Source organism: Rhamphochromis sp. 'chilingali' (assembly GCF_963969265.1).
Source record: "Rhamphochromis sp. 'chilingali' genome assembly, chromosome: 2".
Classification (NCBI taxonomy): Eukaryota; Metazoa; Chordata; class Actinopteri; order Cichliformes; family Cichlidae; genus Rhamphochromis; species Rhamphochromis sp. 'chilingali'.
Window position 1 is genome coordinate 50,494,525 of NC_137930.1, and position 15,424 is coordinate 50,509,948.

The window sequence follows — 15,424 nt, forward strand, 5'->3', positions numbered from 1 at the left end:
TATTGTGATGGTGCTGTTTTTTTTATTATGTTGCTCTTTGTTGTTTGCTTTCTCTTCTGTTTTTTTTCTCCATACAGGTGACCCAGGTGTTTTGTTTTTTTGTTTGTTTGTTTTTTTTTCTTTCTTCCCCCCCTTCTCACCGTCTCTTCTCCCCTTTGGTTTTCTTTCTCTCCCTCTCTTTCTTTCATTCTTTCTCCCTGTCCTATCCCCCAGTCATGTCTGTCCCGTTTGTAGCAACTGAAAATAAAATAAATTCATAATCATAATAAAGGTCAATCAAATGGACCAATATGGCAAGGCCATGATGATCCACTTGGTAAAATAAATCCGCTTGGCATCTTTCTTGGCCTTAAGACAACAAACAGAAGAAAACAAGAATATTGTACTCATAAATATACATTGATTAGTGCCCAACTATGTCTTCCCACAAATCGATGCATTTTCATAAACTTGAATTAATCCATTAAAAAAAACACAGGAGCAGGTTTGGCTTGTGGAAACTACCATGTTGCTCCACCATCTTAAATACAGTGGCTGAGATGGTTTTGGTACTCCTCTAATTAACAGTTTCTCACATTGTATGAGAGTTTCTTTACTGAGTGTCTGAGTCCAGCGATGTTAGATCAAAGGAAGTTTCACTAACACTGGCTAACAGCAGCTAATTAGTGCAAAAAGAGCCAACTGCTGCCATCCAGTGGTGAGATTTTCCACATTGTACCTTTTAAATTGACTTTTTCTGTATTAACAGTACTGCAGGTTTTAATGGGCTTGTCTTGAGCATCATCCTCCAGCACTTTAGAGAGGAGATTATGTGTCTCTGACAGCTGGTTAAAGGTGATAAGGTACTTATGGCGTGATCACACGCTGTAAATTTTACCAGAGGCCTGATAGCCTGAGTCAGACGGCAAGTAGCACAGCCAGGAGAAGTAATGTACTTTCGCCATAAGCTGCTGCAGGTCACAAGCACTCGGCATCTGGCTGCGCTCTAAGTGGATGCTTGAGATTTAACCCGTGGAGAGGCCATGGGATCAAGAGCAGAGCTAATCAAAACAGTGCTAGCCTGTGTGATTGAGGGGTCAAAGTTCACTTTTTCAGTTTCACCTTCAGGCTCTCTGTTCTTGATTATGTTTGTAATTATCCTATGCACGCCTGTATAGGGAGATTAAATTCTTAAGTCAAAGAGGGTTTCATTTGCAGTCATTCACAGTTTCCCATGTAAACAGTATAATGCCTGTCAGCCAGTTTACATAAGCAAAGGTTTTTAGGTATGTTCAGAATTCCAGTAAAACAGGTGAGAACTAACTGCTGATGCACCTGTACCTCAAACATGGAATTTACTAATGATTAAAGCCGGAATCTTTTTGTCCCTTAGCCCATAATGTGTATTTCCTGGGAACGTTGCTTCCGTCTGCTGTGTTATACACAAGGGATCGCCACATGTTTGATTTGGAAGATTTTTAGGTGATATGTTCTTTATAACACAACACAATTTGTGTCACTACACTTGTGTACACCACACATCCCCATGTTTAGACTAATATCTGTGTGGTGGAGGTAAACCCCCTCCTGTAATAGGCTAGGCCTGACACTGAATTATCCTTTTGATTGCAAAATCATAAATTCTAACTGTAAAATGTAACACGGGTCAGATATTGGTGAATGGCAGTGTGGACCAGTCTCCTCGGAGAAATCAGTGCTTAATGCCGTCTAGTGCTTCCATTTGTTGACCACTAGGTGGTAGTGTGTGGTTAGTAATGTTTAAGAAGCCGCACTGCCAACCAAAGAGAAATTGTGGACTGGTGCTCGTCTGTCTTTGTAGGTACAGCAATGCTTTTTGCAGGATTAGTTAACTAAAAGTTCAACTGTGAATTGTTGATTATTGAACTGCTGATTCGAAGTTGTGAGGGATGTTTTTAGAAACAGTCAGGGTGATTACTGAAACAATGTCAGGCTAACATTTGTTGAACATTGTGGCATTAATTAGTAGAAATCAGGTTTCGGGTTCAATTCAGTGTTTCACCGAAAAGGCAGCACATTCTCTGTGGTGGAGTCCTCCTTACTCTTTTATTTTTCTACTTGCAACCAACATTGGCTTCTTTTCCTCCCGAACTTGCCCCTGAAAGAGCTATTTTTAAATCATATATTTTAAAGCACATACAGTGTATTTTAGGTTCATTGTTCAGTGCTACACTAATTTGTTTCTTCAGGTGGTCACAGTGTGTTTTTTCTTACAACACAATGGGTTCTAATTACAGTACTTACTCTCCTCCCGAGCTGTCACTTATTTTAATTTCAGTAATCATTTTTCCGTAAAATTAGATGCAGTTTGGTTCAAATGGCACACATTTCCTCTTGGAACAAAACACTGTCAGCTCTGCTCCTGCTGAGAAACTACCCAAAAGCTGATTTTGGCAGAGTCTCACCCCTCAAAGGATCTACAGTGGGGCAAAAAAGTATTTAGTCAGCCACCGATTGTGCAAGTTCCCCCACTTAAAATGATGACAGAGGTCAGTAATTTGCGCCAGAGGTACACTTCAACTGTGAGAGACAGAATGTGAAAAAAAAATCCATGAATCCACATGGTAGGATTTGTAAAGAATTTATTCGTAAATTAGGGTGGAAAATAAGTATTTGGTCACCTCAAACAAGGAAAATCTCTGGCTCTCACAGACCTGTAACGTCTTCTGTAAGAAGCTTTTCTGTCCCCCACTCGTTACCTGTATGGATGGCACCTGTTTGAACTCATCATCTGTATAAAAGACACCTGTCCACAGCCTCAAACAGTCAGACTCCAAACTCCGCCATGGCCAAGACCAAAGAGCTTTCGAAGGACACCAGGAAAAGTATTGTAGACCTGCACCAGACTGGGAAGAGTGAATCTACAATAGGCAAGCAGCTTGGTGTGAAAAAATCAACTGTGGGAGCAATCATCAGAAAATGGAAGACATACAAGACCACTGATAATCTCCCACGATCTGGGGCTCCACACAAGATCTCATCCCGTGGGGTCAAAATGATCATGAGAACGGTGAGCAAAGATCCCAGAACCACACGGGGGGACCTGGTGAATGACCTGCAGAGAGCTGGGACCAAAGTAACAAAGGTCACCATCAGTAACACACTACAACGGCAGGGAATCAAATCCCGCAGTGCCAGACGTGTTCCGCTGCTGAAGCCAGTGCATGTCCAGGCCCGTCTGAAGTTTGCCAGAGAGCACATGGATGATACAGCAGAGGATTGGGAGAATGTCATGTGGTCAGATGAAACCAAAGTAGAACTTTTTGGTATAAACTCAACTCGTCGTGTTTGGAGGAAGAAGAATACTGAGTTGCATCCCAAGAACACCATACCTACTGTGAAGCATGGGGGTGGAAACATCATGCTATGGGGCTGTTTTTCTGCCAAGGGGACAGGACGACTGATCCGTGTTAAGGACAGAATGAATGGGGCCATGTATCGTGAGATTTTGAGCCAAAACCTCCTTCCATCAGTGAGAACTTTGAAGATGAAACGAGGCTGGGTCTTCCAACATGACAATGATCCAAAACACACCGCCCGGGCAACAAAGGAGTGGCTCCGTAAGAAGCATTTGAAAGTCCTGGAGTGGCCTAGCCAGTCTCCAGACCTCAACCCCATAGAAAATCTGTGGCGGGAGTTGAAAGTCCGTGTTGCTCGGCGACAGCCCCAAAACATCACTGCTCTCGAGAAGATCTGCATGGAGGAATGGGCCAAGATACCAGCTACTGTGTGTGCAAACCTGGTAAAGACCTATAGTAAACGTTTGACCTCTGTTATTGCCAACAAAGGTTATGTTACAAAGTATTGAGTTGTATTTTTGTTATTGACCAAATACTTATTTTCCACCCTGATTTACGAATAAATTCTTTACAAATCCTACCATGTGGATTCATGGATTTTTTTTTTTTCACATTCTGTCTCTCACAGTTGAAGTGTACCTCTGGTGCAAATTACTGACCTCTGTCATCATTTTAGGTGGGGGAACTTGCACAATCGGTGGCTGACTAAATACTTTTTTGCCCCACTGTAGACCTGTTTTTCTTCAAGGAAGCTCGTTCCCCCCCCCCCCCCCCCCCATAAAGAAAGCAAGCAAGAAAGAAAGAAAATGGAAAGTGTCAGGGAGTCTTGGAAAGGTTTGGTCTCACAAAAAAGATCTCACTCAATCTCTGTATCTTATCAGCAGGCTCCACCTTCAGTTCTGGCACACATCCCCATTGGAAATAGAGGGGCTGTTGAGGCCTGATAAACCCTGTGTAAATATCAAAACCAGTGTTAGCTGATAGACGGAGGTGTATCACCTGAGCTGTATCTAAAGCCAGGGCAGGAAATATGTCAGTACTCACTCACCTTTTTTTTTTTTTTTTTTGTCCAATTTATTTGTAGATCATATCATATATACACTTCTTACTATGTATACATCGTATAATCGAGTTTAGCCATAATAATTGTCTTTGTACATTTTACCACTATTTTTGAACTGTGGGGCTTGGTCTCTGATTTGTAAGCTTACATTAGAACTACATTTTCAAAAGCTACAACATGCTTATTGACTTTTTAAATTAGCCTATTAGCTTTGCAGCTTTAGGAGAGAGACTCAAACCAAGGTTAGCTTAATTAGCTTAATTGGCTGAAATACCAGCTCATCAGTTAAAAATACGTAAGAGCCAGAACGAGAGAAATATGCGTACGAGTTATAATCACAGGTTATTTGAAAGTGTTGTGGCCCGAGCTTTAAAATAGTTTTGCACATAACCTCTCATGTGACAGTGTAACATTTTGATTTAAAGTTATAGCCTGTACTGAGCTAACAAGCTGCTTACTGTAGCAGTATATTTATCATGCAGACACAAAACTAGTATTTATTTGCACAGTAGTCGACTGTGCAAATGTTTTGACTCATCCCTCATATCCTCATATCATTCACTTGAGTCCCACCACCAGGCCTGCATACAGTCATTTGAAAACATTGTTTTTCATATGGCCATAGTATAGCAGTAGTGAATAGTACCTGTCCTGTCAGATAGGCTTGTGGCTGTGTGAGTGTGTGTTTGATGCTAGGATTGTTTTTCTAATTTGCAAAAAGATTTCACCCAAAGGTCTTTTTCTGCATTCAAAATCAACTGATAGTTACTGCTGTCGCTAATTAGTTCAAAATGATTAATTCCGTTAATTACCTGCCACACTGTCGATCATGAGAGCTCTCTTGCCTGAAATTAATCCTCTTTTCCTGTTGTGACTGTCCTGAGTTATTTCTTTTCATTTCCTGCTTTTGGACCTAATATCTTTGGGCTCTCTCACTGATTCAGTAAACTCACTAAATGATAAGGCTGGTCTGAGCAGTACTGTGGCCTTCCTGACTGGAAGAACAACACACAAAAAACTTTTGGTCTTCGAAAATGCAGTCACACAAAATGTGAGTCTACCTCGTGTCTATTTTTGACTTTTAGAGCAACTTAAAGATTTTTTTTAAAACAGCAACATCCAAATTATTTATGGGCGCACTATACATAAATATCAAATTCAATTAAGTTTTATTTATATAGCACCAAATCACAACAACAGTGACCTCAACCTGCTTTATGTAAAGACCCGACAATAATACAGATAAAACCCCAACAGTCAGAGGACCTCCTGTGCAGCCAATTGGTGACACTGGGAAGGAAAAACTTAGGATAGGAAGATATCCTGCAGAACCAGTTAGTCATCTTCCGCAACGAACATGGTTGATGGGCTGATTGGTTGATGGGTTGGTACAGCTAAAAGATTTTTTTTATGAAATGTTTTCCCAGTTGTGTTTCACTGAGTTGAGATTCAGCTGTCTGATGCGATATAGGCGTGAATCGTACGATACCTTTTGTGTATACTTGCTGTACTTTGAAGTGGGAAACAATTGCTTAATTCTGGTTGGACTCTCCTTGTTAGAATGTCCGATTAAATTTGTTTTAATTCACTTAATGTCCCTTTAGTTGTTGGTATGTTGGCTAGTTTGTTGATATGTTGCACGACTGATGTGACACTCAGGGATGTCAGACCTACCAGTATTACTTGATGGTATTTTTCTTCCTTCCAGGAAACAATAAAGATGCAGGGCTGTGCAAAAAGCGCTTCAGCATTTATAGTAGTATGGTATAAAGAGATGAGCATGTATGAGCGTTGAACTGCTCTACGTCTTTCTTTTTTTGGTCTGCCTTCTGGTTTAAAGCTCAGTTGTTTCTTCCTGGCTCAGGCGCACAGGAGAAAGGTGTAGATGTTTATGCAGACATTTTCATTATTGAAGACTTGCCTGCAGCAAGAGGTATTGGATACAGCAAGGATAAATATGCATAGCTCGCTATGGATTCATAATTCATCCAGGGTGAAGGACACATTTGTTCACCCCTCCTATCCTCCAACCCCTTCCTTCAGCCCCCTACCCCCAGGAGTGTCTGCTGGAGTGCAACCCACACACACGCGCACTCAGATTCACACTTAATGCATCTTACATCTGGACACGAACACATAGTTATGCACACAGAGTGCGCACACGCTGCATTCCACTCCTGTCTCCTGTCAGAGAACCACACTGCTCGCACTGCAATGCTCGCACGCTTACAGAGTTGTATTCAGATGGAGGGCGTCGGCGGCAGAGCAGAGGGCGATACGCTTTAGTAAGGGGTGACATCCCTCATGGGAAAAACGTGCTAGGGTGGACTTGCTGCAAATGTGTTTGCCAACATTATCGGCCCCACTCAGTCTGTTGATAGTGACGCCGGGATGGGAATGAGGTGCCTGATGGGGTCACTCGTTTCCCTGAAATATCTTTCCGCTTCTGTAGTGCGATTTAAAAGAAAGGAAAAAAAAAAACAGAGGAGCCGTTACCAGCAGACGGAGAGCACAAAAAAGGGTTAAATGCAGTCTGAGCGGCTTGGTTCAAATTTACGTTAGTGCTTTGATTAATTCAGTGACAGGTTAATTATTCATCTAATGAATGAACTGACGGCATGGTTTTCTTCAAATCATTTTTGGTTTAATTAGCACCAAATTAATCTGGGCTAATTAGCTGGTGTAATAATCAGTGGGCCCCTCCAAACTTTCTCATCTGTCCTTTTTGGTTTCCATTATTTTTTTATTGCTCCTTGACTTGTGGCACTCTTGATAAATGAATTCATTATGGTGCTATAATTAATAACGGCATCATGACAGGATTTGAGTATCAAGGCAATATTTTCTCAGTATCAGTTTTAAGCTGTATGGGGAAAAACAGTTCTTCAAAGCTGTGGTGATTAGAAACATGACGGTGTGCAGAGGATCGGTTGTGGATTATGTGTCCTCGTCATCATAATCTGTCTGTGTCTCTGTGTGTTTTGTCTTTTTTTAGGATTTACAGATAGAAAAGGAGAAGGCGGTCTACAACATCTCAGGTGGCTGCACAGCGCTGGTGGTCGTCTATTTACTCGGCAACCTCTATGTGGGGAATGCCGGGGACAGCAGGTGTGATACACATGCAATGAGTGTATATGTAAGATACAGTGGGGGGGGGGGGATGATTATTTGATCCCCTGCTGAGTTTGTGAGGTTGCTCGCTTGGATGTGAGGAACAGTCTCTGGTGTTTATGCTGGTTTTATTTTAATGGAGAGACAGAATATCAACCAAAAATCCAGAAAAAAACACATTGCATAAAAATACGTATTGATTTGTATGTCACTGACTAAAATAAGTATCCCCTAGCAAAACACGAACAAAGCATAACGCTTCCGCCTCTATGCTTGACTATGGGGATGGTAATCTTTGGGTCATCTTTGGTGACTGCGGTCCAACTCCCTTCAGCTCATTTACAAGCTCCTGCCGTGTAGTTTTGGGCTGTTCCACCACTTTTCTCATGATCATCTTCACCCAATGAGGTGATATCTTACATAAGAGCTCCAGACCGAGAGAGAGAGTTTTTTCTGAATAATCACACCAACAGTGGTCAGCTTCACGTGAAGCTTCTTGTTAATGGTCTAGCAGCTCATTGGTCTTGTCCACAGTGGAGGGGAGGTTTTAATGAATTAAACTGATTCTGTGGACAGGTGTCTGTGGACATAATGAGCTATAATCAGGAGTATCTCTAATTGCTTGGTTGATTGTAATCTGTGTGGCACACAAGCGCACAACCAATCTGTAGCAGCAGATCGTAGTGGATCAAACACTTACTTCCCTTAATAACATTTTAAATTAATTTAGAACTTTTATGTGAAGTGTTTATTTGTTCTGGATTTTTGGTTAATATTCCGTCCCTCTTCATTAAAATGTTGTTTATTTGTATGTGAGAAAACTAACAAATTCGAAAGAGGTTCAAAAATAGTGATTTCCCCTGCTGTAGCAGACTGTAGAATCTTCTTTGTTTTCGTCTCTGTGTTTCTCGCTCACCTTCTCGTGCCCTTTAGCCTACAGGAACAACTGTGTCCCTTCCTGGATGAATAGAGTTTTGCTTTGTCTGCTCCTCTCCCTCAGAGCTATCATTATCCGGTCTGGGGAAGTCATTCCCATGTCAGCAGAGTTCACACCAGAGTCAGAGAGGCAGCGACTGCAGTTCTTGGTAAGAAAGAAACTTTCTCAGCTCCTTTCTAGCAAGCACAGCTGTCAGATATTAGCAGAGCTGGCCTCCCCTCCTGTTGAGACACCAGCTATGCTTAGCTCTGTCTCTCTTACACGGCCTGCTCTCTGTGCCAGCTTAATAGACTATGGAATTGTTTTTCCTATCCCTAGGGCGCGTCAATCTTCTTCTCTTTCTGTTTTTTTTTTCTCTTTTCATATCACAGGCCTACATGCAGCCCCACTTATTAGGGAATGAGTTTACACATCTGGAATTCCCAAGGAGAGTCCAGAGGAAGGAGGTGGGGAAGAGGATGCTGTATCGTGACTTCACCATGTCAGGATGGTGGGTTAACTAATACTTTTTTTTTTCTTTTTTTTTTCTTGACTAAATTACTGCTGATTGAATGTATGTCAGTGTCCAGTATCCACCTGGGAGGATAACATTTTGGTTTCTGCACTCAAGTCCTTCACATTTGTTAGAAATACTGTCGATGTTATTTAGCCACATATCTCGTTGAATGCATTTATGTACCCTATAAAGAAATTCATCTGTGTCCCATTCACCGAGTAATTCAGTTCATTAGCACTCAGTACTTAACTATTAACACAATGGCCACAATGGGGAGAAGAAACTTTACTTTTAAAAAGTCATTCAAGTCATCAGTTGTCATAAAGAGGTCAGGAACTGTCCTTCGTATTTCTTCTTTTGTGTGTTAGTGGGCAAAGCAAAGACCTTGCCCTGTGTCCTAAAGTAAAGAGAAAAATAAAAAGTGTACAGATGGAGAGAAAAGGAGGGAAATAGAAAAAAATGTATAAAAACTAAGAAGTGACTAACAGAAAAAGCTGAGACCAGGGCACCAGAGAAACGGAGGCAGGGAAGGTTATATTATATAAACATTGTGTTTACATTTTCTTTATGTAGAAATGGGTTCAAGGATAGATCATTTAATTTTGTAGGACCACTAAAGCTTTTAGTTATCGTTGCTGAATCTTCACCTTTTGTTTTTACTTTTTCCAGCCATGGCAATCTATTAAACTAGCATTACCGCAATTCAAAAACACTCAGAAATAAAGTAAGGTCTTCATCGCTACCTTTACGATTAAACAGCTAATTTAGCATATTTACCCAGGTAACTTAACACAATATGGATTACAAAACTAAACATATAGAACAGTGCAAAGCTCTATAAATGGAAAAAAAAAGGAAATTGGGTTACAGATTTATTAAAAATACGTGCAATCACAACACTCCTTATATTAATAATATTGAGCTCTCCATTCTGCTTAGGCTAGCCTATGAGATTTGCTATTCATGTATGATTTTACAGCATTGACGGTGTGTTTGGGTTCATTGCCACGCTGATAAATTCAGCCAATCAGATGCTTTCCGAATGGTGTTGCATTGCGAATCAAAATCTAGACAAGTCAAAAACCATGACCGAGCCTCTGCCATGTTTTACAGTTGGCTACAGACACTCACTGTTGTACCTCTCAGCTGACTTCCTCCTTACATCCTGATAACGATTTGACCGCTTTTAAAGGTTGAATAATTCATAAGTCAGTTTAACAAGGGGAAAAAAACATTCTTCCAAAAATGCTCAGGTACAAGGATGGGGTTGAAAACGAGTGACAAAGCAGCCAATATCCAAAGGAAATCTTTGAAAGACCTTCAGAGAGCCTTTTATGAAGTTTGTGGATATGATTGTATTCTTATTAACTAATGACTCATGCATGCAAGCACACACAGACACACGTAAAGAGAGAGGGGATGAGAAAAATATAACGCTCAAAACCAGATGCTTGTTTCGAAGTGAAGGTGCAGGTGTATTATTATTATCATTATTATTATTATTATTCACGTATCTGGTTCGTGGTGGTGGACCACAGTCAGTATTGGTGCTCTACTTGAGGTGTGACTAATTCTTAGAAAAGACTCACTGTTTTAGGAAATTGAACTGGTAACCTCTGCTGACACTGAGAGCGTGTAATATAGTTAAATGTAGTTTTAAAAACAGTTTTTTATCCATTATTAATAATTACAGATTATTTAAGTTGATATGTAGAATGATCCCTTATTAAAAATCCCCAAACTAGTGGAAAAGGCATTTCAGTTTAGAAAGCCTGCTTTTTAATGTGATTCTAATCAGACTTCTGCATCTCAGTCAGGATGCTCTGGGCTCTTAAATAGGATTTCAGTGCCGTTTGTGTCACTTGCACTGCGACATACGTTGGCAGCAGTCTATCCCGAGCTGGCTGAGATACTAAGCAGAATCCATGCAATGACTGGCAGAGCTAATTATTGTGTGTTTTATGTTTTGTATTGTTTCTAGAAAACTACAAGTATTGCTATTCAGATGCATTTACAGGAGAGACACTTCTATCGAAGGAAAGCGTGAACTGAGGATGAAGTGGGTGACTGACGAGAGTTGAGCAGGATATATTTTTTTGACTCCACCTGCATGCAGTTGTGTTTTATGGCTCTGCTCAGTTCAAGCAGATGTAGGTCAGTCAGTGGCTGCACTTCTTATTGGGCCCAAAACTCTCACTCAGTCTGCCTGCTTACTGTCTGAGCAGCAGAGACAGCCTGTGATGTATTTTTAATCAGGTTCTACCCATAACCCAGTTATGGCTCAATTTCACCCGGACTAAGTCTGGGTCTTAAATTAGTACCCTGTCAGCTGCTGTAGCTAATTGATCTGAAGTGCATGGCTCTGACTTAACTGTGTCATCGTCTATAGGTGCAGATTATATGCTGTATAGGGAGAGAGGATCTTTTTTTTCTTTTTTTTTAATCTTTCTTCAGCTTTCTGTCTGTGCATGTATATGTGTATGTGCAGCCTGTGTGCCCACATGCTGTGAGCGCGTAGGCGTACGCTGGCGTCCAATTCCCTCAAAGGCATCCGTGATCAAGGCTGCAGTCTAATGAAGGCATACAGGCCTGCAGCCCACCTCTCTGTCTCCCTCCCTTGCTTTCTTTACCTCCCCTCCCTCGGCCAGTTGGACCAGATTGAGGTTCTGGCGTTGGCATTGTCGGCTGTAATAGTGGTCATTGGCCGGCATGGAAGGCTGTGTTATTTGCCCAGAATGATGGATGTTGAGCAGTCGGCCGTGTTCGCCGTAATGTAGAAGCTGCGGTAACGCAGGCGGGCAGGTGGAGGGAGGGAAGGAGGTTGGGGAAGAGGGGTGGGTGACTGGAGTAAGGAAAAAGAAGTAAGTGGATTGAGGTAAGATGTAAAAATTGATAAACAGATGAAGGAAGGATGATTGGTATGTTGTGTTGGTCACAAAGGAGGGAAGGGATGGATGACAGTGAATGGTTGTGAAGCACAAACAGTCGTATCAGTGGCATTCACTCAAAAGTCTTTAAGGTATACTTTTCTTCTTACAGAGTGTTGTATGTAAGAAGAAAAAGAAAATACCATGGTCAGCCTTGAAAACAATACCAGGTTCTTGTGGGCAAACACTTTTTTCAAGGTACTTGGCAAATAGATTTTTCCAGGCATCTCGGGAAAACGCGCCTCGTCTCATCTGCTTCTCTCTCTTCATGTAATCCCACACTGACTCCAAGACGCTGAGATCGGGGCTCTGTGGGGGCCAGACCATCTGTTGCAGGCCTCCTTGTTGCTAGAGATGGTTCTTCATGACTGTGGATGCATGTTTTGGGTTGTTGTCAAGCTGCAGAATGAATGAATTTGGGGGCTGATTAGATATCTCCCTGATTATAGCGTGCGATGCGTCTAAACAGCCATAGTGCTGAAAACTTCACAAAGTGCTGTATTAATTTCGCCCGCCTGGAATCTCTCTGTCTTCCAGCCCTCCATCTGCTCCTTCTTTCTTTTTCCATTATGGCTTTGTATTGGTATGACTGATGCCTACAGCTTGCATTAGAGGAGTCGCTGGGTCACTGCCATTTTCTCTGGCCTTGCTTTGCTCTTGAAAGCACCACTCAATCTATCAAGGTTGACCAAAAAAATTGTTTTTTTTTTAAAAACCAACTGTCAATTGCACTAATTTGTGTGACTCATCCAGTGCTGACACGGCCCGTTACAATGTCACCTCAGTATCTGTTGACAGGTGTGTATATATAGCAGTGTGCAAGCGAGTTATGACGCGGTGCATGCACTGCCAATGTTTTTCTGTCACCCCCTCTTTGCAGCGGGCGGAGGTGACACCACCTTCTTCCCTCCTGTCCACCTTTTAGTCACCTGCAGGGAAAACATGATACAACCCCTTCTGCCCTCTTTCCCTGGTGTACCCGCCCCCCTTTTAGTCACATGCTGCAATGTATCAAGCAACCAAACATCCTGCGGTGCTTTACAATACTGCAAAGTTTCATACTGAACCAATGCCAAGTAAATACAGGGTCAATAAAAGGCAGGTCATTTAGGGGAGATTTATGAGATGAATCATCATTAATTTGCCAATTCTGAACCCATTTTCACCAATAAATCCCTGTTTTTATTTTTACTTTACGTTTCATGTATTTTGATTTGGGGTTTTGAAGATCTGGAGTGTAAATGCACCTGCCTCTACAGCACTTTACTGTAGGTTATAAATAAAATAGACGTGCCCAATTGATCTGATACCAATTCCAGCGGTAGTATTGATAATGTCGATATCTGGTTCCATTCGCCCACCTCTAACATCCCCTGAGCTGGGAAGCTCAGGGGATGTGAGGATGTGACCACAGGGATGTGACCACACTTCTTTAAAAAGAAGTGTGGTGAAACAGCGCGGCCCTTGAGCAACTTTCTTTGCTGTTTTTAGAACTCAGTGTCCCAGAGCAAGGAGCAGGTATCATAACAGGATTAATGTGTATCTTTCTCATCCTGTCACACTCTTGTTATCTCGAGTCAGACAGGCTGGATTCGCTGTAAACACTCGTCTCGAGGGGGAGGCCGTCCCTGACAGCAGGCTCTGGGGATTTTATCCAAGACATCTTTGAAATAATGACAGGAATGCGTGTCTCCGTGTCGTAGTTTTGTTTTTTTCAGGAGATTTAACAAATCTTGAAGGTGAAAGGGTAAAACAAAAGAAGTTTTGAGTGACACAGCAGAAGTAGCACCTCTTCTTCTTTCTTTCTTTTTTTTTCCTAACAAAAACAGTGAACCCTGTCTTGGTAGATGGTTTTAAGTTTCGTATCATCGGTCGTGCTATTTTAGATCTAAGAAACTGATGAGGAAATCCTTCTGAAGGCTCTTATTTGGTAATACAGCTCTCCTCGCTTAGATGAGGCTCTAGACTGTATTCCTGTGTTTGTGGGCTGTGTTCTCTGTGATAGTTCTTGCTTTCACAGTTTAAAAAAAAAAAAAAAAAAAGTGCTGAGTGCAGCAGTGTAGCGCTCGCCTAAGGTGGAAACATATGGTCTCTCTGAGTGAAACCAGCAGTAATGTAGAAACCATCCTGGTCCCCGCTAATCTGAAGTACATGGACTGTGGTGTGCTGGGCAGACTTGGGTCACATTCACAAATGAAACATTTGTCTTTTTAGCAGCTTTTCAAACTAAACATTTATTTTCAGGAAATTTCCCTACATGAAAAGCATCCCCCGATCCACGTTAGGCCACTTTTATGACCATTCTGAATATTCTTTTCCTCGCTCCCTGTGATCTGACAGCTAAAATAAAGAGAAACCTGTGTTTCTAATTGTATTTTCAACCAAGTCAGCGCTCGCTCAAGAGCCAGAATTTTATTCACAGCACCTGGTGCGAGTTCTGAATGGAAAACTCTGACCTGGCAGCTCTCGTGGAAATTGGCTGGGTTTTGTTATGTATCTGGTACAGTAAAGTTATACAGCTGCTCCTGTGAAGTACAGCTGCTCGCAGATGAATAGGAGCACACGCACCAGGAGCAAGAGTGCTGGGTTTCTTCACTTCGACTTTCCGAATTGTAAAGGTGAAAAGTGTATCGCTTAGATCTGAGATGAATACAGCGAGCATTGTACAGTCTTCCTCCTCACAGCGAAGCTCTGTCTAGTCCCAGTGTGAAGATGGTAAATTATTCATTAGTTCGCGTGGGGAGTTTAAAGAGTGCTCTGAGAACAGGAGAATGGAAAGTGTGGATTCTCTTGCATCATTTTAGCTGCTTTACTTTCAGACCTTCAGAGGCGTACATGCGCAGGCGCCACAGACAGTTGCAGAAAACCAACAGTGCACCTAGACTGTCTCGTGCAGGCGTCTTCTTTGTCGCTAGGGATACCTTCACAGGATCAGTTAGAAACGGGGGGGAAAAGAAAGTGAGAGAATTAAGCTAAGGATCTCTGTGTGTTTGTGTGAATTTTTAACTCTGCCTTTTCTCTCTCTGTGCCAGTCCCCTCATGTCAGCAGCAGGGCCTGTGGGAAGGAGAGGGGGTGGGGGTATGGAAGTGAAGTATCTCTAGGGCATGTGTGTGTGCAGCCTGCTATAAACAGGAAGAAAAAAAAACATTAACGTGTTCTGTATTCTTTGCACAGGGCATATAAAACCATAGAGGAAGATGACCTAAAGTTTCCCCTGATCTACGGTGAAGGGAAGAAGGTAAGAAGTGCTTCCACAGCCTCATGTGCCATGCATGTAATCAAAGCTCACCGGGGCATCATTGGTACACCCGACCTCACATCACCCAAATCGCTGTGTAGAGACATTCCTGGCCTTTTTGAATCCTGCACAACCTGTAGCACAAACGAGCTCTCCAAGGACTTATTATTATGTTTTTCAGCCAATTTAAAAAACAAAAACAAAAAAAAAATAGGCAGAGGTCTAATGTGATGGTCCTATCTGAGTCGTGTGTTAGATGGATCTGATGAAAGGTAACATATGCTAACTGAATATATCAATACTGAAACACTGACTTGTACTAACAAAATCTTGT

At 41.9% G+C, this 15,424-nt stretch overlaps 1 protein-coding gene across 1 annotated transcript in view; it reads left to right on the forward strand.

Moving 5' to 3' along the window:
- ppm1h (protein phosphatase, Mg2+/Mn2+ dependent, 1H) overlaps window positions 1-15,424 on the forward strand; it is a 44,294-nt gene that overhangs the window by 17,941 nt on the left and 10,929 nt on the right. Inside the window, exons 4-7 of the mRNA XM_080874450.1 lie at window positions 7,376-7,488; window positions 8,492-8,576; window positions 8,800-8,918; window positions 15,027-15,090. Of these exons, the coding sequence (XP_080730576.1) occupies window positions 7,376-7,488; window positions 8,492-8,576; window positions 8,800-8,918; window positions 15,027-15,090 (381 nt within the window). The remainder of the gene's footprint in view (window positions 1-7,375; window positions 7,489-8,491; window positions 8,577-8,799; window positions 8,919-15,026; window positions 15,091-15,424) is intronic.